The following is a 24642-nucleotide window of genomic DNA, read 5'->3' on the forward strand; positions in this document are numbered from 1 at the left end:
GAGTTTCCTCAAGATCATCTCAATCAACTCTGCTTTACAGAAGAAAGAACTGGAGGGCCTGAAAGAGCAAGTGCCCTTCCCAAGGCCACCAACTGAGTGTCAGAGCTGGGACTAGAGCTTCTTGACTTTCAACCCATCCCTTTGGTCTAGTACCAGGCTGAAAAGGGAAGGAGAACGTGTTTCCCATAGAGACAGGGCTGAGTGAGTGTGTCTGTTTGTGGTTTAAGTGAAACATGACCATTGCCTTGGATAATTCTCTTCTAATCCTCCTGATGACATTTAAGAGATGAAAGTCTCCTATTAGGACAAGAAGGTAAAGCCTTTGTTTCTACCCACTTTTCAGTACAGACAACAGATCTCAGGCTGAGCCTTCAACTGAAAACAGTATCTGGATAGAACTTAAACATTTTTTTTTGGCTGCACTGGGTTTGTTTCAGCATGCAGGCTTCTTTTGTGGAGCAGTGGGCTTAGTTGCCCCATGGCATGTGGGATCTTAATTCCCTGACCAGGGATCGAACCCACATTCTCTGCTTGGAAGGCAGATTCTCAACCACTGGACCACCAGGGAAGATCACCAGAATTTTAAACAATTTGATGACATTCTTTATTTTTACTTCTATTTATCCAGTGACATTCTAGTATTCTTTGAAATATGATGTTACACAGTTTCATATTCAAAGAACTCTTTGAACTAAATGCATATAAATATAAATTTAGTAAATGATAATACTGGCAGTATTACAGCAATTATCAAGGGAGGGAGCAAATGATTGAAGTGGGGGATCTTGCTTTAGCTGTAGCCTCTTGGGTCGGTGCTAGCGTGTTGAGCCCTACCTTGACTTCTGTGTGACTCCACTGCCTTTGAGATAAAATGCTCTGCAAAGTGGCAAAAAACACTTGGACTCCTATGATCTGCATTGCCAGATGAGAAACACTGGAGATGTTTTCCTTTCTATCTTCAAGGTGGAGCCTGGTTCATCAACCGAGCTCACCCTTCTCCTGCGCTTCTCCCCACAAAGCTAACGAAACACTGCTTTTTGATCCCAGTAGAGCATTATCCAGCAAATAGTTGATTTGGGCCTCAGAGAGAAAATACATTGAGTTGTTCAAAAAGTTCATTTTGTTTGTTTTTTTCCATAAGATGTTACAGAAAATCTCTAACTAATTTTTTGGCCAACCCAATATATATATTTCCCTTTTGCAGGCTGTCAGCTGAGCCTTTCCCACTGGGATGGTTGGATTGCCATGTGATTGTTCATTACGTGTTGCAGACCCAAGCCTCTGGGCTTTTTGTGTGAGAGGGTAGGGATGGCAGCAGGAGCCAAGGGTTGGTAGGAACATTTCATGCCAACCAAGTGACTGACCATGGACTTCACAAGCTCTGAATCTAGTTAAGTTGCAAACATGCTTTCCTCAAGTAGGTACTGACTGTGCAACTGGCCAGTCCCACTCAGGGAGGTCTGAGGAAAGAGTTCCTTTAATTGTGTGTTTCATCCTAGTTATTCATCAAAAGTCTTCCCAGTGGTCACAGTCTCAGGGCTGTTTTATCCATTAAGCACTAAAAGCCCAGGGCCTAGGGTCTGGGAGGTTTTCAAGGGCCTACAATATTTGAGACTAGGAAAAAAAAATATTGGCTCCAATATAGGAAAAGTCAACTATAAAATCAAATTTAAAATATTTACTTACCTGCTACCACAGTAACATAAAGTTGGTTTCACTTATTTTGGAATCTGGCACCCATAAGAAGTCTATTACTTTGGAAAACAGTTTCAGGTTAGATTTTTTTTTTTTTCCCGTCCTTTTACTGGAATTCTCAACACCACGATTGGAGAAGAAGTGCCAATCCCAAGTTACTTGGAGTCAAATAATTTTAGGAGTAAAACTTTAAAAATCATTTCAGATACATTTCTGCAAGAATGATATTGAATGAGGAGCATACATTTTATATATTCAATGTGGCATGACGAAATGTTAAAATGCCTAGTGTGGTATGGGGGTATTAAACAGAGCCCTTGACATTCTAGAGCTAGTTGCCTTGAGTGTATCATTTACTGCTTCCCTAAAGGCAGCCTGGATGATACACACTACATTGCTTTATTTATTTATTTATTTATTTTAAGTGTACGCTAACCACCATTCCGGGAAGATATAGCGTGTGCTTGGCACAGTGCTAGGTATTCTGTTAAGGATTACAGCTATCATTTAAAAGTGCTTGGGGACTTCCCTGGTGGTCCAGTGGTTAAGACTCTGCACTTCCACTGCAGGTGGTTTGATCCCTGGTTGGGGAACTAAGATTCTGCATGCTGCAGTGTATGGCCAAATTTTTTTTTAAAAAGTGCTCACTGTGTGCCAAGGTCTTGTGCTTTATGTACAACTCAATTTGCCAAATAGTATGATGGGAAAACAGTGGAAACAGAGTCAGACTATTTTTTTGGGATCCAAAATCACTGCAGATGGTGATTGCAGCCATGAAATTAAAAGATGCTTACTCCTTGGAAGGAAAGTTATGACCAACCTAGATAGCATATTCAAAAGCAGAGATATTACTTTGCCAGCAAAGGTCCATCTAGTCAAGGCTATGGTTTTTCCAGTAGTCACGTATGGATGTGAGAGTTGGACTGTGAAGAAGGCTGAGAGCCGAAGAATTGACGCTTTTGAACTGTGGTGTTGGAGATGACTCTTGAGAGTCCCTTGGACTGCAAGGAGATCCAACCAGTCCATTCTAAAGGAGATCAGTCCTGGGATTTCTTTGGAAGGAATGATGCTAAAGCTGAAACTCTAATACTTTGGCTACCTCATGCAAAGAGTTGACTCATTGGAAAGGACTCTGATGCTGGGAGGGATTGAGGGCAGGAGGAGAAGGGGATGACAGAGGATGAGATGGCTGGATGGCATCATCGACTTGATGGACATGAGTTTGGGTGTCGGGAGTTGGTGATGTCCATCGCCAGGGAGGCCTGGCATGCTGCAAGTCATGGGGTCGCAGAGTCAGACACGACTGAGTGACTGAACTGAACTGACTATGCGTTGCATGTTATTTTTTCCATTTTATAGAAAAGGAAACTGAGGCTTGGAGAGGCTAAGTTCACAGATGTGTTAAGTGGCAGGCCTAGGACAGAAAAGGAGGGAGGACTGGCTCCAGTGTTGTGTTGTTCCCTCCTCACCACGCTGCTCTTTTACTTTTATAAATGTGCTTTTTGAATCTATTATTTCCTGCATTTCTTGGTACCACTCATTTGGATGCTCAATCAGGTACTACCTTGTTCTATTATTTGACTCTTACAAGTGTATTCAGTCTTCCCAACTAGATGATGAACTTGTGGGACAGAAATCAGGTCCTTTCAGGCTTCTCAGTCTCCACAGAGCTGGGCATGTAGCTAGCTCAGAGGGATACTTATTTCCTCTTATTTCCTTATTTTATTTTCTGTTGCATTGAGTCTTCTCTGCTGTGCATGGGCTTCTCATCACAGTGGCTTCTCTCGTTGCAGAGCACAGGCTCTCGGCCCACGGGCTTCAGTAGCTGCAGCGCTTGTGGCACGCGGACTTAGCTTCTCTGTGGCATGTGGGATCTTCCTGGACCAGGTGTGGAACCCCTGTCCCCTGCATTGGCAGACAGATTCCTGTCCCAGTGCGGGAAGTCCCCGCACTGCTTTCTGATAGTTACCTTATGGGCTGACAGTTACTCTGTGACTGATAGATTGTGACTTTATTTCTGCTTTTTTTTCCCCTCTTCCCTAAAGGTTCTCCCTCAACTATTATCCATCCTTCAGTGCTCAGCTTGTCCCCCGAGCTTGTGCTTGAACCTTCCTGTACAACTCTACCTTTGGGGTGACTCTTTGCTGAACACACCTCCTTCAGCAATTAACTCCTGGTACCACTCACTTAGATGTTCAGTCAGGTACTACCTTGTTCTGTTATTTGACTCTGATGTGTGTATCCAGGCTTCCCAATTAGACGGTGAACTCGTGGGCAGAAATCAGCTCCTTTCATGCTTCTCAATCTCCATAAAGCCGGGATAGCTCAGAGGGATACTCAGTAACTGTGTGCTGAACTGAATCGCCACTCTTGTCCTCTTAGTCTCCTCATCATTTGTAGCCTAAAGAGTTTCAGTTGAGTAATTTCTAAAAAGCATAATAATTTCTAAATATTTTCTAAAAAGAATAATTTCTAAAAGACTCTGTGAAACAAGAGGAAGCATCAGAGTGCTAGTGGCCAGACTAGAATGTGAAAAGAGATCCTGCAGGAAGACCCCAAAGGTAGCTCCAAGAGGGCGAGTGGAGAGTAAGCACTGATCCTGTAGAGACCAGTTTTTTTCAGTATAGCCTAGGAGGTGTGAAGAGCTGACTCATTTGAAAAGACCCTGATGGTGGGAATGAATGAAGGCGGGAGGAGAAGGGGAAGACAGAGGATAAGATGGTTGGATGGCATCACCGACTCAATGGACATGAGTTTGAGTAAGCTCCGGGAGGTGGGAGTTGGTGATGGACAAGGAGGCTTGGCATACTGCAGTCCATGTGGTCGCAAAGAGTCGGACATAACTGAGTGACTGAACTAAACTGAACTGAGGAGGTGTGGGTGAGGGGGCCAGAAAAGTCTATCTGGGTTGCTGGCCTGAGATAGGCTTTGAGCTACAAATGCTACCTTCAGTTGGGTTGTCAGGCTTTACCCTGGAGGCAAGGGGCAGCCTGTTCAGGAAGAAGGGGGTTCTGGAAGAGCAGGACTGGTATAGGAGTCGCCGGGACCACTGCAAATGGCTGCAAGTGGCTAAGTGGAGAGTGGGCTGTATGTACATTTTCTGGTCCTCTGCTTGGATCTTGTGTGAGATTGCCCAGAACCGATTCCTGGCACCTCAGTAGAGGGCCTTGGTGGGATCTGTTCATAGAGGTCTCTGAGGACATGTTCAGCTTAAGTAACCAGCAGGAAGCTTCATTTGCTTGGCTAAGTTACTCCTGATTATGCGTGAGAGGAGCTGTTGCTGACTGTTTTCCATAGGTGCCAAGGATGAGGCAGGCTGGGGTGCAGATGCTCTGAGGTAAAATTCACCAAGAGGCAAGCTGAATGAAGGTATAACATTAACTTCAGGAGGCAGGTGGTTGCTGATAGTGTTCAGGTTCTCTGGGCACAGTATGGAAGATTCTCAGCTAACTTTCTGCCAAACGGCTCACACATCCATGATTACCACGTGGGGCCAGAACAGGTGACTGGAAGCTGCACTTACTCCTGATGGTGGAAGTCCTGACCGTGGATGCCCTGCAGATGGATGCCCTGACGCCCCACAGCTCTGCTGTGAAACACTATTGCGCTTCTAATTCAGAAAGGAGACTGAGATTGTGAATATTCAGCTCCTCAATTACTTTGTAAATATATATATAAAGATATCCTCAGGAGAGAGGGAAGAGGGAGGAAAGAGAAAAATGCAAATAGAATGAAAGTCCAGGAAGCTGGGTAGATGCAAGCTCAGGCTGGAAAAAGCCAGAGGGAAGCTAGAAGGATGAGAAGCCCAAAGGGCAGCACCCTGCTCCAGGGTATCACTGAAGGACCGTAGGGCTACCTAGCCCCCGACTCTCTGAATGTCCTCCTTGCTCTGCTTGCTGGGACTCATGGTCTTGGTACTGAGTCTACAGCCAGGCTAGATAGAGGAGCTGGGTTGGTCTCAGGCTGAGGCAGGAGCTTGCTGGAAACTTTGACAAGGAATCTCTCCAAGAAGGATTCTCCTCCAAGAGAATTGGAGGAGAAGACCCATGGCTATAAGATGTCCTGGATTCTGGTTTCTAAACTTTGAGCCTCAGAGTGCTATCACAGGAAATCTCTGTTCCCAGTGGCTCACCCTCTTTCTTACCAGCTTTAGTTTTCTTTACTGTGAAGCTCTTTGGGGCCTTTTCAGGGTGTCCAGTCCGCCATGATCGTGCTTCTTTGGGTGGGCTGTCTCCCTTTGTTTCTTTCTGTAGGATCTGTCCTCAAGCAGGAGAGGATGTGGTCTTCAGTCCAACAAGCCTGGGGGTCTGTGTTTCCCCTTGCATGTGTTTTGTGGCTTTTGACGTACTTCAGCCTGTGTTCAGTATTCAGACCTCCCATGGGTGATGATGACAATGATAAAAACAGTCTGAGTGAACACTTACTGAGGGGGTCTAGGTCCCAGTTTCAAGTGCTGTTTGTTTATTTTCTCATTTTTAGGTTCGACAGGACTCAGTGACTTCACTTTCACTTTTCAGTTTCATGCATTGGAGAAGCAAATGGCAACCCACTCCAGTGTTCTTGCCTGGAGAATCCCAGGGACGGCAGAGCCTGGTGGGCCACTGTCTATGGGGTCGCACAGAGTCGGACACGACTGAAGCGCCTTAGCAGCAGCAGCAGCAACCTTCCTACTGCTCTGGCTCTGTGGTTATCATATCTTCCAGTTCTTATTTTTTCCCTGATAAGACTTTTGTTTTTCATTCTCATTGTGATTCACACATAAAGAAATTTCTAAAAATTGTAAGCCTTGAGGGGAAGAATGAAAAACAAATCAGAACCCTTTTAAAGTATGAATAAACATTGGTAAATGATATTTGGGCTATATTTAAAATTTTTTAAGTGACATTTTTAGAAAATGAGTGAAAGGTGGGCATTTACTCCCTATTACTCAAAAAAGTTCTGAATTTTGGCTTGTAGTTTTAAAATAGCAGCACAAATTGGTTTTTTTTTTCAATTCTATTTTCAAAATTAAGGAAAAAAAGGCATAAGTTAGTAATACTCTAAATAATACAGGACTGCAGTATGCAGTTAAAGAATAAGCTGAAATGAAACAGTTCTTTAAGAGAAATATCAGTCAGAGGCACAGTCCACAGAGAGCGAATTAAAGAGAACCTCATTAAGGCGAGTGTATCCTAGTCTAGGTTGAATGCAGATATGCACAAAGTGCACACAAAGCCATGAGATAAATGTCTTCTTTCCCATCTTTCCCAAAACTATTTTGGAGGGGAAAGGAAGTAATTTGAAGCATTGTTTTTTACACAAAATAAAACGATGATAGGGTTTATTGAAACATTGAAATCAATTATTTAAAAAATAATTTTCAAATGTTTCTGCTTTGACATAATTGCAAATTTATATATGTTTTAGGAATAGCACACCGAGCTCCCCTGTATACTTCACCCCAATTTCCTAAATTTGATGAACGTTTCTGAACTATTTGGGACTAAGTTACAGATCAAATGCTCCATTGCCCCTTCATACCAAAATGAACATTTCCTAATTACAAGTATGCCTGCCTACATAACCACAGCATAGGCATCAAAACCAGGAAATTAACATTGATTCATTATTATCACAAATTAAATTCTAAGATATAAAACATCTGTGCATGTGGCTATTTTATAAATATTAATTCAGTGAAAGAAAAAGGCTTTAGAGAAAGCTCATGCCTGCTGGACATGTCTTAGTGTTTAATTAATTCTCCTCTGCCATTACTAGCACTTCAGGGGAAAGTCTGAGAAACATTGCTCTGGGGGCTCTAGTTGACCATGAAAACCCAGCCCTGGATGTGCTAACCTTGAGGGTAGAGAATGATAACCCTTACCAAAGATAAAATATTTTGGATGTTTCAGGCCCATCTGTAGATCCACCCAGTGGGATCTCTGCAATGCTTTCACCTTGGCCCCAAATAGCAAGTGAAGAGTAAAGACCTTTGTTCTTGCTGTGTGCCCTTATTTATGTCTCCAACAGGCATGGCCCAGGGATATGCTTGACGAGTTTACCATCAAGTTCTTGGGTGCTGTTTTGTTTTTTCCATCTCATTGATACAATGTAAGCATTCAGGTGAAGGGGATGTAGTCCACAGGTGAACAGCAGAAAGGCAAACACCTCAGGATCATGGACACTGAACAGTCTGTTTTGGATGAACATGCTTTTGTCTCAATCTGGGAACCTGTCCATTTGCTGATTTGCCGGTCACGTATTGGGAGTTTGACCTTGGAAGATGTCTGAGATCCATTTGGGAGCCTTAACTGGAATAACACTTTGGAAATGTCATTGGACTGGTTCAGGAAACATGAGTTCTTACTTAAATCACAGGGTCTTAGGTTCCCTGGGTCTCATTTTTCTCATTTGCAAAATAGGGAGGGCGGTACTAGATGATCTCTGAGGTCACTGGATACAACATCTTATGACATCGTTTTATGAATATCGACTGAAAGAGCCTAAAGCTATGCAGATGTGACCGCCATGGCCCAAGCAGGAATTTGTACTGATTCACACCAGGTCAGTTTGTTTACTAGTTTATTTATTCATAATGAAAATATGGTTGGTTTACAATGTTGTATTAGCTTCAGGTGTACAGTTTATGTTTTAAATGTGTAACTTCAACTAAATTTCCAGGTGAAGATCATAGAAAGTAACAATGGTGATATTTTCCCATGTAAACAATCCATCGGAAAGCAGTGGACCACCCTTGGTGGTAGTTTTGTGTAATGGAAGACAGACTAGCAAAAGAAACTGAATCAGAGGGTGGGAAAAATACAAGACGTCTTCCATGATGGAATGAAGGGACAGTGAGCTTACCTAAGGACTAGTTTAGATGACTCAGGAAGGGAAGCAGAAATGTAACTAGGAACTTCTCTGCATCATCTGCTGTGATAATTGAACCTTTGGAGAGGAGCTGGTAAGGAGGACGCTCTCAAAAGTTAGTGACCTTAATTCCTCTGCCCTGTTTCCACATCTTTGGATTCATGGATGGTAGAGATGAGAAAAACCCATTGCATAGTCTTAACAGAAATGCTCAATAGCTTTCTGTCCCCTCTAATTGAAAACATTGCCCCCACTTCACTCCAGAGAGAGCAGAGAAATTAATGCATATTGTCCTTTTTGTCTAATCTTGAACCTTACCTTATCTCCTCTTTGCTAGGAATTGTTTTGGACAAGAGGAGGCTGAGGAGGAGCTCGGCCTTCTTTGTTTAAGTGCTTTGTTCTTCTGTTACGGAAGTCGGGCCTGCTCCATCAGAGATCTGGCCACTCAACATTTGACATCACAGTAATAAATATAAATGATTACATCTTTCAGACTTTTCCTGCACACCAGCCACTGTACTAAGTGCTTTGTGTATGTTATCACATTTAATCTGCATAATACTCTGAAGTAGATGACCTTTACACAGATGAGGAAATTCCAGTTTCTCTAAGTCAAGAGGACTTTCCATCATGGGCATATTTCCGTTATGGGTAGACATCTTTCCTTGCCTCTCCTCTTGTGAACTTCCTCTGAAGCTTCACCAGCAATGTTTTCTCATGTCCCCATGGCTTCATGGATATTCCCATGCTTACTGGCTTTGAAGTCCGCACAGGAAAACATCCTGGTAAGAGCTGTGACTGCTGTTTCTCTCTCCAGGTGGAACAGGGGGTAGAAGGAGGACTTTAGAATGAGGATCTGAAGTTTTCAAAGCTCTCTTGGAGGCCCAGTTGTGCAGTAGCATGGGAGAAATGTGGTGAAATCGGGCAAGGTTCTTGCCAAGAAGGCTCTTCCCTGAGTATTGTTATTGGTTTGTTTTCTGCTTCTGTAGCTCTAAGGTCACCCCTTAGGGCCATAGACACTATGAAGAGGGCCATCCGAATGGAGGTGAGGAAAAAGTTTCCAGTCTCAAGGGCGTTTCCTCTTCCTACACCATGCCCTTGAGATCAGGACCCTTCTCTCTGCTTTGACTCAGCTGGCCCTCTTCATAGTGTCTATGGGTCATTTTCTTCAGAGCGTGGTGCCTTTGGAGCAAATAGAGTCATGTCAAAAATTCTCCTACCTAGTCTACCTCAGATAGTCTCACTCCTAGAAAGTTAGCTCACACTAGCTCCAGTTCTTGGGTTATGTTCTTTATGGGATGCCATTTTTGCTCCTTAGACAGATCCAGGGTGAAACAGTTTCCTTTAAAGCCATCTACCCAAGGCTGGGCAATACCTCCCTGGACACCCTCCTCCCCTCTCCATGCTGCCACCCCCCGGAACAGAAATCTCACAACTAATCAGTCTTCATTTCCCATTTTTCAGCCTTCAAGTAAGAATGTGTCAAGATGCAGCCTTGGTAATTGGTGCAAACCTGTTATTCGTTTTGGACCTTAGCTTTGGCCTTTGAAAGTCTGAATAGCCCAGTGCTTATTTCAGCATAATTCCTGGCATCCCTGAACTTGGCTGTGATCAAGATCATGTGAAGGAATGGGTGACTGTCAAATCTAATCAGTTAATGCATTAGTGTGAAAACAAGTCAGGTCATTTGGGTTCATTGTTAATATTAGAATAATCTCTTTCAAATGTTGGTGAGCACCCTGAATATAACTGGAAGTGAAATTTTCCTTATGAACTTTAAAAGTTGAAATTCTACCAGTTGGTGGAAACACAAATGCATGATTATTATTTTAAGAAAAATGTAATAATTGATTGTAAAAGCTTATACTTGGCTTCCCCTATAGCTCAGAGGTAAAGAATGCCTGCAATGCAGGAGATGCAGGAGACGATGGTTTGATCCCTGGGTAGGGATGACCCCCTGGAGAAGGCAGGAAACCCACTCCAATATTCTTGCCTGAAGAATCCTATGCACAGAGGAGCCTGGCAGGCTACAGTCCAAAGGATCACAAAGAGTTGAACACAACTGAGCAACTGAGCATGAGCACAAGCACAAAAGCTTATACTACATAAAAAATTCATTAAGAATTTTCAGTTAAAAATAGTTTATTTTTATTTATATTTTATTTTTAAATTTTCATTAGTTGACAGTTATATAAATAGTAAAAGAGAATGGATTACCTGGATAACTTTAGGAAAAAACCTTATATACCTTTTGAGCCAAAAATATTTACAACATTTCAATGAAGAGTACAATTCAGTTCAGTCGCTCAGTCATATCCAGCTCTTCGCGATCTCATGGACTGCAGCATGCCAGGCTTCCCTGTCCATCACCAACTCCCAGAGCTTGCTCAAACTCATGTCCATTGAGTCATTGATGCCATCCAACCATCTCATCCTCTGTCATCCACTTCTCCTCCCGCCTTCAATCTTTCCCAGCATCAAGGTCTTTTCAAATGAGTCAGTTCTTCTCATCAGGTGGCCAAAGTATTGGAGTTTCAGCTTCAGCATCAGTCCTTCCAATGAACATTCAGGACTGATTTCCTTTAGGATGGCCTGGTTTGATCTCCTTGCAGTCCAAGGACTCTCAACAGTCTTCTCCAACACCACAGTTCAAAAGCATCAATTCTTCGGCGCTCAGCTCTCTTTATAGTCCGACTCTCACATCCATACATGACTACTGGAAAAACCATAGCTTTGACTAGATGGACCTTTGTTGGCAAAGTAATGTCTCTGCTTTTTAATGTGCTGTCTAGGTTGGTCATAGCTTTTCTTCCAAGGAGTGTCTTTTAATTTCATAGATGCAGTCACCATCTGCAGTGATTTTGGAGTCCCTCAAAATAAAGTCTGTCACTGTTCCCATTATTTCCCCATCTATTTGCCATGAAGTGATGGGACTGAATGCTATGATCTTAGTTTTCAGGATGGTGAGTTTTAAGCCTACTTTTTCCACTCTCTCCTTTCACTTTCATCAAGAGGCTCTTTAGTTCTTTATTTCATGCCATAAGGGTGGTGTCATCTGCATATCTGAGGTTATTGATATTTCTCCTGGCAATCTTGATTCCAGTTTGTGCTTTATTCAGCCCAGCATTTTGCATGACGTACTTTGCATATAAGTTTAATAAGCAGGGTGACAATATACAACCTTGACATACTCCTTTCCCAATTTGGAATCAGTCTGTTCCATGTCCAATTCTAACTGTTGCTTCTTGACCTGCATACAGATTTGTCAGAGGCAGTTCAGGTGGTCTGGTATTTCCATCTCTTTAAGAATTTTCCACAGTTTATTGGGATCCACACAGTCAAAGGCTTTGGCATAATCAATAAAGCAGAAGTAAATGTTTTTCTGGAACTCTTTTCCTTTTTTGATGACCCAACAGGTGTTGGCAATTTGATCCCTGGTTCCTCTGGCTCTTCTGAATCCAGCTTGAACAATGGAAGTTCACAGTTCATATATTGTTGAAGCCTGCTTGGATAATTTTAAGCATTACTTTGCTAGCATGTGAGATGAATGCAATTATGTGGTAGTTTGAACATTCTTTGGCATTGCCTTTCTTTGGCATTGGAATGAAAACTGACCTTTTCCAGTCCTATGGCCACTGCTGAGTTTTCCAAATTTGCTGGCATACTGAGTGCAGCACTTTAATAGCATTATCTTTTAGGATTTGAAATAGTTCAACTGGAATTCCATCACCTCCACTTGCTTTGTAGTGATGTTTCCTAAGGCCCACTTGACTTCACATTCCAGGATGTCTAACTCTAGGTGAGTAATCACACCATTGTGGTTATCTGGGCAGTGAAGATCTTTTTTGTACAGTTCTTTTGTGTATTCTTGCCATCTCTTCTTAATATCTTCTACTTCTGTTAGGTGCATACCATTTCTGCCCTTTATTGAGCCCATCTTTGCATGAAATGTTCCTTTGGTATCTCTAATTTTCTTGAAGCAATCTCTAGTCTTTCCCATTCTGTTTTTCTCTATTTCTTTGCATTGATCACTGAGGAAGGCTTTCTTATCTCTCCTTGCTATTCTTTGGAACTCTACATTCAAGTGGCTATATCTTTCCTTTTCTCCTTTGCCTTTTGCTTCTCTTCTATTCTCAGCTACTTGTAATGCTTCCACAGACAACCATTTTGCCTCTTTGCATTTCTTTTTCTTGGGGATGGTCTTGATCACTGCCTCCTGTACAATGTCACGAACCTCCGTCCGTAGTTCTTCAGGCACTCTATCAGATTTAATCCCTTGAATCTATTTGTCACTTCCACTGTATAATTGTGAGGGATTTGATTTAGGTCATACCTGAATGGTCTACTGGTTATCCCTACTTTCTCCAATTTAAGTCTGAATTTGGCAATAAGGAGTTCATAATCTGAGCCACAGTCAGCTCCCAGTCTTGTTTTTGCTAACTGTATAGAGCTTCTAGCCATCTTTGGCTGCAAAGAATATAATCAATCTGATTTTGGTGTTGACCATCTGGTGATGTCCATGTGTAGAGTCTTCTCTTGTGTTGCTGGAAGAGGGTTTTTGCTATGGCCAGTGCATTCTCTTGGCAAAACTCTGTCAGCCTTTGCCCTGCTTCATTCCGTACTCCAAGGCCAAACTTGCCTGTTACTCTTGACTTCCTACTTTTGCATTCCAGTCCCCTTTAATGAAAATGTTGTTAGTTATAGAAGGTCTTGTAGGTCTTCATAGAACCATTTAACTTCAGCTTCTTCAGTGTTACTGGTTGGGGCATAGACTTGGATTACTGTGATATTGAATAGTTTGCCTTGGAAATGAACAGCGATCATTCTGTTATTTTTGAGATTGCACCCAAGTACTGCAGTTTGGACTCTTTTGTTGACTATGAGGGCTACTCCATTTCTCCTAAGGGATTCTTGCCCACAGTAGTAGATATAATGGTCATCTGAGTTAAATTTGCCCATTCCTGTCCATTTTAGTTCACTGATTCCTAAAATGTCAATGTTCACTCTTGCCATCCTGTTTGACCACTTCCATTTGCCTTGATTCATGGACCTAACATTCCAGGTTCCTATGCAATATTGCTCTACAGCATTGGACTTTACTTCCATCACCAGTCACATCCACAGCTGGGTGTTGTTTTTGCTTTGGCTCCATCTCTTCATTCTTTCTGGAGTTATTTCTCCACTCTTCTCCAGCAGCATGTTGGGCACCCACTGACCTGGGGATAATGGCGACCTCCTTCAAAAGGTCCTGTGTCTGCCCTGCTGTGCTCGGTGCCCCCGACTCTGCAGCAGCCACAGCCGACCCATGCAGCCGCCGGAGACTCCTGGACACTCACAGGCAAGTCTGCGTCAGTCTTTTGTGGGGTCATTCCTCCTTTCTCCTGGGTCCTGGTGCACACAGGGTTTTGTTTGTGCCCTCCAAGAGTCTGTTTCCCCAGTCCTGTGTAAGTTCTGGTGGCTCTATGGGGTTAATGATGACCTCCTCCAAGTGAGCCTATGCCACACCCTGGTGTGGGTAAATAGTACAACTACTATTTAACTTAACAAATAGTACAAAGTGGGATGGTAGAAATGGATTAGATCATGATTCTGTGATTTTATTATAGTATTTGTGAATTGATATATTAGCATATCTCATGTTAAATAAGCTAATCTTTAAAAACTATATTTTTTGGGAAGATTTAAAAATTGAGGTATAATTTCCATGCAGTAAAGTACACAGATCATAAATGTGCAACTCAGTAAATTTTCACAAAGTAAGCATATCCAGAGCAGGAATCAAACATTTCCAGCTTGCTTCCTACACCTTCCCAGTTAGTACTCCCTAAGGCTACCACTATTCTGACCACTGTCATCATAGATTGCTTTAGAATTATGTTCAATTTTTAGCTACTGTTGAGATTATGAGTCTTTCAAGAAAAAAATTATATTTGTAAATTCTTTTTATTTTGAGAGAATACATTAATTTTTAGCCACTTAAAAAGTTTATGAGGAAGATGTCTTCCAAAACCATAATACCCATAGGAAAAACCGTCAATAAAGAGTATAAAAAGACGGGGGGACTTCCCTGGTGGTCCAGTGGCTAAGACTCTGCACTCATAATGCAGAGGGCCCCTGTTCAAGCCCTGGTCAGGGAACTAGATCCCACATGCTGCAACTAAAGACTGAAGATCTCACATGCTGCAATTAAGACCTGGTGTAGCCAAATAAATAAATAAATATTTTAAAAAAAAGAGTATAAAAAGAGTTGTTAAAAAAGAAAAAAGTGAAAAGAAAAATATCAGCTACCCGTCAGTCTTGGTTATCCATATACCTCAGATGAAAATCATCAAAAGTGATAAATGTATAGCACAGTGACCATAGATATATAGACTTTACATCCAGTCATTTGGCTATAAAGTATACTTATTGCCCCTCTACTTTTAAGGCTCATCAATGTATTGGCCCCACACTTGGCTTGAAGTGTTCAATGTTTTGCTCCCCATTCTTTTTGTCATCCCTTCCCTCACCATCCCGTCTATCTAGCCAAAGGTGGATATGATAGGGTTACTGCTACTTACCTGCTACTAGCTATTATTATTGACTGCCTACCAATGCCTGGGGTTGACTGAGACTTCAAAAATGTCATTTCTAAGTCTTCCTGAAATCCTATTGGGTAGGTGGTATTACTCCAATATATATGGAAAAGTGAAAGTGAAAGTGAAGTCGCTCAGTCGTGTCCGACTCTTTGCGACCCTGTGGGCTGTAGCCCACCAAGCTCCTCTGTCCATGGGATTCTCCAGGCAAGAGTACTGGAGTGGGTTGCCATTTCCTTCTCCAGGGGATCTTCCCAACCCAGGGATTGAACCCAGGTCTCCCGCATTGCATGGCAGATGCTTTAACCTCTGAGCCACCAGGGAAGCTCTGAAATATATATGGAAACACAGTTGCAAAGAGGTGCGGTGTTTTTGAGGACACGTAGTCACAAAGGACTGAGCCAAGATTTATACCCAACTGTATCTGGCTCCAAAGCTTACCTGACTCTGGTAAGGCATAAAGGAACACTGGAGTGTTGGGGAGGGACAGGTAGGCAGTAGACTCCGCAGCTGGGAAGGGAAGGTCTAACAAGGTAGTCTTCAGGTGCTCAGCTAGGGTGGGCATGGGCATAGTGAAGTTTGGGACTGAGATTAAGGGAGAGAGAAGGGGCTGGTGATGGTCAGGGCTGCAGGCAATGCCGGGTGGGGGCTATGAGTGGGAGTCTATGAGGACTGAGCCGACAGAAACCCATAGTTTCTCCAGTTCTGCTCACCAGGAAGGGAGAACTGGTGTCTGCAGCCCTTGGGGGACAGGGAGGTGGCATTTCCACATCTCAACCCCTCTGGCCTGGGCGGACAGCCAGAGCGGAGAGCCAGGGAAGCACCAAGGCAGGAGAGATCATTATCGGGAGGAAGGAAGCTCTGGCAGCTCCCACTGGCTTGTTTGTGACAAGTGGGCACTGGGCCACGGAAGGCCCTTGAGGTCAAGGGAAACGTGATCCTGGAACAGCGGGATGAAGCTGGGACACTCCCCTGACACTGCGCCTTCAGGGCTAAGCGATCAGGCCAGCAGAGCCGGGCGCAGGGCCCAGGACGGAAGAGTGGTGGGCTGGAGAAGGGGGAGGGCAGAGCGGCGGGGTTGGGGTGGGGTGGAGAGAAGAGAGAGGATTGCGATCCTTGGAACACCCCATCAGCAGTCCCTTGGCTAGAGAGGTAATGACCTTTACTGCAGCGACGTGGTGTAACTGGCTCTTCAGAGCTCTCCGACATTGCCTCACGGGTGAACTCTCACCCAGTGCCCCTCTGGTCCCTGCAGAGGTCTCCATTTCTGGCCAGTGACAGAATAGAAAGTGCACTGCCTAAAGAGTCGAGAGACCCAGTTTCAAGTCCAAATTCTGCTACTAACCACCCTGACGAGCTCTTTAATTAATAAAGCCATCTGAAACCTCAATTTCCTCATCCCGAAAGAAGTAATCCCTGTCGAGTCTGTCTCACAAGGGATGCACGTGGGCACACCGTGAAGAGCCTGAAATGCCATGTCATTGTGATGAGCTGTGGCCTCCTTCTCTTCCCTCCTGGCTGCCTCCCTGCACACAGGCCACCTCACTACCACATCAGGGCTGGGGAAGAGACCCAGTTTAGGAACAGGAGTAACTCTTTCCTAAATCCCATACACTCTCTTTCCAGTCCTTTCTTCCTCGTGCCATGCTGCCATAAGAAGATGGGGCACGGGAGAGATGTATGAGGCACAGACCAAGGAACCCACACCCCTAAACTTATTGCAGATAAACTTCTGAAAAAATAGCAATAAAAAGTAGAGAGATCACCACCTCTTCTAGAGCTTAGCCTGCTAAGGTATCACCTCAACTCTCCAGGCCCCTATCTTTTCAGAGGAGCTTAATCCAGGAAGGGTCCCAAGAGATGTCAGAAGAGAAACTTCTGGGTGGAGGAGTGGTCCAGAGGCCTGGAGAGGGAATTAGCTCAAGCACAAGGAAGGCTGGAAAACTAAAGGACTTTGTCCAAGTGGACTGGAACCAGCTTGAATTTCCCAGAGTCCCCTTTCTTGGGAGGGTTACAGGCCACAATGTAAGAAGTGACCCGTTTCTTCTCCTTGTACTTGCAGTCTGGGTATCTCCTTGAGGTGAGCTTACACTCAGTCAGGGATACAGGCTTTTGGCTTCGGTGGCAGTTATTCTCACGATTCTTGCAGGCTGTGTTGGGAGTCTGACAAGCGGTGGCCACATTGGAGAAGGACTCATGCAGGAAGGTGTTGAGGTCTTTGCAGCGTTTGGAGAGCTTGTTGATTTTGTGCATCGCAGCGTTGCAGCCTTGAGGACTGGGCTGCACGTGCTGAGTTTCAAACCACTGAGCTGGGGTCATGTTCCCAGGCCTGGCACTGACTGGGTCCTCGGCCACCCACAGCCCCAGCAGCAGGAGCAGCAGCAGAGGGCAGAATCCTCCTCTGGCTGGGGCCATCTCTCTTAGGGGGCACAGTTAGAAGGGAGGAGTGGGGTCTCTGGGGATGGAGAGCAGGAGGTGGAAATTAGCTCTCCTGAACCTGCTCCTTCCAGCTGATCACTGTCTCCCTCCCCCTCTGTCTCCTTCCTCCCTCTGCCCGTGTCTTTCTCCTCCTCTCCTCTCTGTGTGCACACAGCTGCTATGACCCCTTCCCATAATCCTAGGGCTCTGTCCCCCTCATCTTGTGTCCCTATCTTTCATTCATTCATTGTCCCACAAGTCTCCTACTCCTTGCTCCATCTCCTCTCTCTCACATCCATCCTTCTGTGTCCCTGTTTGTATCCTTTTCCCTGTGTTTTGTACCCTCCATGACTCCATCCCCATCTCCTCCATAGCCCCGTTTTGTGCCCCCAGCCTCTAGCATCTCTCTCCTCTCTCCCCTTTGTGTCCTCATCCATCCACATTGAGTCCCTCCTTTGTCCACCTTGTCACTCACCTGAGGGTACTCTTATCTGGCCAGAGCCCATCCCTTCCCTGTCCTCTCTCCTCACCCACGTTCTACTGCAGCCTCACCTCGTCACTGAGTCTTCCTGTTGCAACGCCGGCTCAGTGGACACAGCTTCCTTCCGCTGGTCTTCAGATCTCTGAGGGCCTCCTCTCCCTCCACGAACTCCTTGAGAGCTGGCCTGGCCTGTGGTGCCTTTATTTGGGTGTGGGCTGGGAAGCAGCCCTGGATCAGGAAATGAATCAGGTTCATGCCTTTCCACTTACATATTCCAAGTGAGTAAGTGGAGCTAGTACACCTGCCTAAACATCTTTAGCAATGAGGAAGTCTGAATCGGCATACTCAAAGAGTAGATCTGGCCTCTAGCCACAAGATTGTAATGACTCTGATAAAACACTTGACCCAGGTGTCTACCCCAAATGAGAGCTGTCATTTATCCTCTCCTATATACACCTCTGGTTCTGATTCTGGGAAGAGCCCATGGCTGTGGTGGTAAGGGTTGCTTTTTTCTGATCTGAGATACAGATGGAATAGTCTAGAAGGTTACTTTGCATGACGTCTTATCATCAGGACTTTTTGCTAATCTTTTGGTGGAGACAGCGAAGTGGACCAATCGTCACAGCCACTATTCCCAGCACCATTCCAACTCAACCATCCTACAGTGATTCATCCTTCTGGGTCCCTCCTGTTCCAGGGTCAAGCAAGGTCACCTGGCTTTACCTGGAGATGATGCCCAACACCTCTCATCCTTCACTCTTTCCCTCACTGCTTTATTAAAAATTTCAGCCCTTAGTGTCCAAATTTGAGAATGCTGCTGGTGGGGATGCTGCTCCACAGCTAACTAGACCTTCCTCCGCCTGTGCTCCCTGTTACTTGCGGCAGTTACAGCTGTGCGGAGAGCTGGAGTCCATGCCGCTCCTGTGGCTCCAGTGAGCTTGGTATGTGAGACTCAGAAGAACTGAGATACCAAGGAAGAGAAGCATCACTACAGGTGGATGGAAGGCCTAGAAAACGGACATGAACAGTGTTCTTCTTCTCAGGATTTACTTGTAAGCAGTAAGTGATCTCAGAATAGTGGATTCAGGTTCGTTCACGTAGTCAGCATCTACTATGGGCCAAGGAGCTTGGGATATACCAGTGAATAAAAGTCAAAATCCCTACCTTTGGAATGCTTACATTTCATTGAGGGAAGAGAATATTTACATAACATTGGAGGAAGGACAGTAAAAAAAAAAATACATATTTTGTGCAAAGTGATCATTGCTAAGGAAAAAAGAAAAAATGGAGATTGGTAGGCAGTGATTTTTAAACTGGGTCATTGAAGTAGGTGACTGGAAAAACACTTGAAGGTGAGAAAGTGAACTTGTTCTTGTCTGGGGAAGAAGGCTCCAAAGCAGAGGGATTCAGTTCAGTTCAGTCACTCAGTCGCGTCCAGCTCTTTGTGATCCCATGGACTGCAGCATGCCAGGCTTCCCGGTCCATTGCTGAAACTCACATCCATTGAGCTGGTGATGCCATCCAACCATCTCATCTTCTGTTGACCCCTTCTCCCGCCTTCAATTTTTCCCAGCATCAGGGTCTTTTCCAGTGAGTCAGTCACATCAGGTAGCCAAAGTATTGGAGTTTCAGCTTCAGCTTCCTCAGTCCTTCCAATGAATATTCAGGACTGATTTCCTTTAGGATGGACTAGTTGGATCTCCTTGCAGTCCCAGGGACTCTCAAGAGTCTTCTCCAACACCACAGTTCAAAAGCATCAATTCTTCAGTGCTCAGCTTTGTAGTCCAACTCTCACATCTATAATGACTACTGGAAAAACCATAGCTTTGACTAGATGGACTTTTGTCGGCAAATTGATGTCTCTGCTTTTTAATATGCTGTCTAGGTTGGTCATAGATTTTCTTCCAAGGAGCAAGCGTCTTTTAATTTCATGGCTGCAGTCACCAGCTGAAGCAATTTTGGAGCCCAAGAAAATAAAGTCTGTCACTGTTTCCATTGTTTCTCCATCTATTTCCTATGAAGTGATAGGACTGGAAGCCATGATCTCAGTTTTTTGCATGTTGAACTTTTTTACTCTCCTCTTTCACTTTCATTAAGAGTCTCTTTAGTTCTTCTTCACTTTCTGCCATAAGGATGGTGTCATCTGCATATCTGAGGTTATTGATATTTCTCCCCGCAATCTTGATTCCAGCTTGTGTTTCTTCCAGTCCAGCGTTTCTCATGATGTACTCTGCATAGAAGTTAAATAAGCAGGGTGCAATATATAGTCTTGATGTACTCCTTTCTGGATTTGGAGCCAGTCTGTTGTTCCATATCCAGTTCTAACTGTTGCTTCTTGACCTGAATACAGATTCGTCAGGAGGCAGGTCAGGTGATTGGGTATTCCCATCTCTTTAAGAATTTTCCAGTTTATTGTGATCCACACAGTCAAAGGCTTTGGCGTAATCAATAAAGCAGAAGTAAATGTTTTTCTGAAACTCTCTAGCTTTTTCAATGATCCAGCGGATGTTGGTAATTTGATCTCTGGTTCCTCTGCCTTTTCTAAAACCAGCTTGAACATCTGGAAGTTCACAGTTCAAGTATTGCTGAAGCCTGGCTTGGAGAATTCTGAGCATTACTTTGTTAGCGTGTAAGATGAGTACAATGGTGTGGTCGTTTGCACATTCTTTGGCATTGCCTTTCTTTGGCATTGGAATGAAAACTGACCTTTTTCAGTCCTGCTGAGTTTTCTAAATTTGCTGACATATTGAGTGCATCCCGTTAACAGCATTATCTTTTAGGATTTGAAATAGCTCAACTGGAATTCCATCACCTCCACTAGCCTTGTTCATCATGATGCTGTCCCCTCTCCAGTATGAAAAAGCAGAGGGGACAGCACTGCAAAGGCCCTATAGCAGATGGATGCCTAGGCGGTTGGAGGAACAGTAAAGAGCCCAGTGTGGCTGGAGTGGGTGAGTGATAGGGTCAGAAGGGTCCAGAGGCCAGATCATGGAAGCCTCAGAGACCATTAGAAGGACTGTGTTGGAGGGCTGAAAAAAAGGAAAAAAAAAAAAAAGGACTGTGGTGGCTCAGTGGTAAAGAGTCACCTGCCAATGCAGGAAACACAGGAAGCACAGCTTTGATTCCTGGGCTGGGAAGATCCCCTAGAATAGGAAATGGCAACCTGCTCCAGTATTCTTGCTTGGAAGTTTCCATGAACAGAAGAGCCTGGCAGATTACAGTCCATGGGGTTGCAAAGAGTCGAACATGACTGAGCAACTGAGCATGCACACACAGGTTTTGCTGTGTACACAGCGGGGAGCCTAGGAGGGTTCTAAGCAGAGGAATAAAGAGAGTTTCAGGGTGGCCTAGTGGCTAGGAGTCCAGACTTTCATTGCCATGGCCTGAGTTCAATCCCTGGTCAGGAAGCAGATCCTGCAAGCTGCATAGTAAAAAAAAAAAAAAAAAAAAAAAACCACACACACACCAAAAAACGCAGAGGAGAAGAAGATCTATCTGTTTAAAGATTCCCTGGCTGTTGTGCGTATGTGACTGCCGAGAAGCCACATGAACCATCCAGGTCGTGCAAATCTGAGTCATACAGTTTGTGTTCTGGTCCAGAAGTTAGGATTTTGAGTCAGGGAGGTGGGGTGTATGTTTTGAGGTTGGGGACGTCATTTTAGTAGCTGGAGAGCACAGCTGTGGGTCAGGATGGAGAATCTCTGGAAGAAAAAAATGGTGCTGGAGTGAGAAACACCACTAGATGGCAGCAGAGAACCAGGAGCAGGTTAGCACAGGCCTCCGACTCCCCTGGTTGCCCCTTGGTGAGGCCTTGGCGGTGCTAACAGCATTCACTGCTTTGTTCAGGCGCCTGATTCTTTGTAGTTTGAACTTCTGGGTAGAGAATTGTGCCTGTGCTGCTGTAGGAATGCAAGGGTTAAGGCAGAATGTGGACAGAAGGCACATCAGCCCAGGCCAGTCCTGCCCTGGACTGGAGGCTGGGATTAGAGAGGGGGTGGAAAGGCCAAGAGCTCATTTGGATTCCTCGCCTGCCGGACTCCTCCTCACTTCTTATTATTCTAGAGTGAGATGATTCCAAACCACAGCTTGCACTGCCCTCTGCTCTTGTGTTTTCCTGTTAACATAATTATCCAGTGTGCTCTTCGACTTCATCGTGTGGGGTTCTAAAAAAAGTCTACCTTAGTGTTCTGTGAAAGTAAATATGGCCACGCTGTCTCAGGTCAAAGGGAAGAGGGAGTCAACGTTTAGATTTGCCCGTGAAAACTGAACAGTTAAGCCGACTGTTTACACAGTTCAGGCTGAAACCCTTACTTTGCCTCCACTGTTTGGATAAGGCAGGTGATTTCGTTTATTTATTCACTGAAACTGTACAGTTTCCAAGATCTGCTTCACTTTGCACTCGGTAGGATAATTTTGCCATGTTTCCTTCACTGCATTCACAGGGCGAGAAAGGATGGAGGAAGGGGAATAAGGTTAGGGAGAACAAAAGGAGTCAGGCATCAGGCCAAGGACTGGTCGGGAAGGCTGGCAGAAGGGAGAAAAGACAAATTAAAGAGGGGAGAGAAGACAAAATGGTGGGAGAGGAGATGAGGGGGAAGCAAGCCTCTATGTAGGGCTGCGAGGTAGCCTCCTTCTCTTTCTAGTGTCATCGTCTCTGCTCTTGGCCTAACCTTCCCCTGGGCCACTGCTGTGTGTGTGTGGTGTATGGTGCATGTGTGTGTGTTTAAAGTTGCTGGGGCTGGTGTTGTAAAAATCCCAACAGTGCCAGGTGGACCTCTGCCTGTCTTCCCCTCAGGACAACAGCTGCTACTTCCTCTAGCCCTTGTTGGAAGGGGTGGAGGGGGCCTGGGAGAGAGGAGGCCGAACCTGGATTGGTGCCCACCCTTCAGAGCCCAGGCGCTCTCTCTTCTGGAGTTCTACACAGCCTCTGGAGACCCATGGAAAGCCCATGAGCCTTTCCTTCCAAGCAGGAGCAGATCCAAGTTCTGTTATTCTGTGTTGCTCCTAGGATAAATAAAGGTAATGGACTCATTTTTGCAGACGAGGAAAGTGAAACAAATAGCAAGTTGGGGTCAGATGTGGGATTCGCTTTGGGTCTTTGAATTCTCATGACCTCTCCTGGAACAGCTGGGATCTGTAGGAGGCAGCAGTGACAGAAGGTTGGAATCCTTGGCTCCTTTAGACCAGCCAGGATGTAGGGGTGGGGAACCTGGTCTGGGCTTGAGAGGCCTCACCAGGTCACTTTGTCCCGTAAGCCATTGCCAGTTCCTCATTTGTCTATGGAATAAGTTAAAAATTCCTTAGCTTGATGCCCAAGGTCTGCCACAATCTGGCAAACCTGCCTTTCTGACTTCGTCTCTGACTTTTCTCCCACTGAGTGCCTCAGTCTCAGCCAGGCTGGGTTTTTTTCTTTCCTCAAACATGCCTTTCATAATTCTCCCCACCCCCTCTTTTTTTTTTTTTTTCATGCTTCGAGGCTGCAACTATCTCGCTTTTTTCCTCCTTCAGTATATTTTATTGAAGTACAGTTGACTTACAATGTTTCAGGTGCACAGTAAGGTAATTCAGTTATACGTATACACATACATTATTTTCAGATTATTTTCCACTATAGGTTATTACAAGATACTGACTATAGCTCCCTGTGCTATACAGTAAAACTTTGTTGCTTGATGTGTATCTATTTCTTTTAATTAGAAATCTAGTATTCTATTCATACTAAGTCAAACAAGTGGAATCAAAATGTCATAAATTTTGGGGGCAAAAAATTCATACGTTTTCTAAAATATATATTATACATGCTATTCATATTTAAAAAAATTTTATTTTGTATTGGAATATAACCGATTAACAACATTGTGATACTTTCAGGCGAACAGCAAAGGGACTCAGACATACATATACTTATATCCATTCTCCCCCAAACTCCCGTTGCGTCCAGGTTTCGACATAACATTGAGCAGGGTTCCATGTGCTATACAGTAGGCTCATAATTCTCTTTATCTCCACTTAATTGTTCCTCGAGATCCATTCAAAGGTTTCAATTTCCCTCCAAAAAGCTTTCTTTGGCCTTCCTAATTCAGAGGGATCTCTCTCGTCTTTAAATTCCTACATTTACTGTCGTCAAAATGTATAATTTTCTGCCTTAAATCACTGGTTATTTCTTCATATATATTTGTTTCCCTCCAGTTTTGACTGTCAATTCCCAGAAGACAAGGACCATCTGTTATACTATTCCCACAGGGTACAGCACAGTTAGTGACCCTAAAGGATTTAAATTCTAGGTTAGAAGGCATTTGTCCTGCCCTTGAGTGATCCCATTCCCAGGTGGTATCACCTGAATGATCCCAGTCCCAGTTGAGGAACTGACAGTGCAGCTGCTGAACTCTAACCCCGGGGTGAAGGTCAAACTATGACAAGGAGGTTGAAGTGGTTGAAACAATCCTCTGAGTTCAAGGACAACCCAGGACAGTTTGCTATTTGAACCATTCGATTTGGAAAGGGCGAAGGTAAAGCCACCGAGATTGTAGTGAGCTTGCTTAGGCTCCCCCTGGATCATAGGGAATCATCTTTGTCCTTGTCAGTCTCGCCAGTGGTTCTAGAATCCTACCCCTGGGGAGGGGA

The 24642-nt window shown here is 44.4% G+C and overlaps 2 protein-coding genes and 1 non-coding gene across 15 annotated transcripts in view; 2 read left to right on the forward strand and 1 right to left on the reverse strand.

The window, feature by feature from the left end:
* Positions 1–24642, forward strand: part of RNASE13 (ribonuclease A family member 13 (inactive)) — a 46050-nt gene that overhangs the window by 16007 nt on the left and 5401 nt on the right. For 4 of the 13 annotated variants that reach the window (XM_069595937.1, XM_069595940.1, XM_069595951.1 and 1 more), the window contains exon 1: positions 22448–23037. The exons of 3 other annotated variants lie outside the window; for them this stretch is intronic. The gene's annotated coding sequence lies outside the window, so the exon portion shown is untranslated. Of the gene's footprint in view, positions 1–8096; positions 8239–13737; positions 13883–22389; positions 23038–24642 lie in introns of those variants that run through there. 6 more of the 13 variants (XM_069595949.1, XM_069595947.1, XM_069595946.1 and 3 more) reach the window with 6 other exon arrangements.
* TRNAM-CAU (transfer RNA methionine (anticodon CAU)) lies at positions 14609–14681 on the forward strand. Its single transcript has one exon. It is a non-coding gene; the product is annotated as a tRNA-Met (tRNA).
* Positions 17011–17551, reverse strand: LOC138443464 (ribonuclease 7-like). Its single transcript, XM_069595955.1, has one exon. It carries the CDS (start codon positions 17532–17534, stop codon positions 17064–17066), a length of 471 nt encoding a protein of 156 aa, XP_069452056.1. The 5' UTR covers positions 17535–17551; the 3' UTR covers positions 17011–17063.

Source organism: Ovis canadensis, chromosome 7, assembly GCF_042477335.2.
Source record: "Ovis canadensis isolate MfBH-ARS-UI-01 breed Bighorn chromosome 7, ARS-UI_OviCan_v2, whole genome shotgun sequence".
NCBI classification, from domain to species: Eukaryota; Metazoa; Chordata; class Mammalia; order Artiodactyla; family Bovidae; genus Ovis; species Ovis canadensis.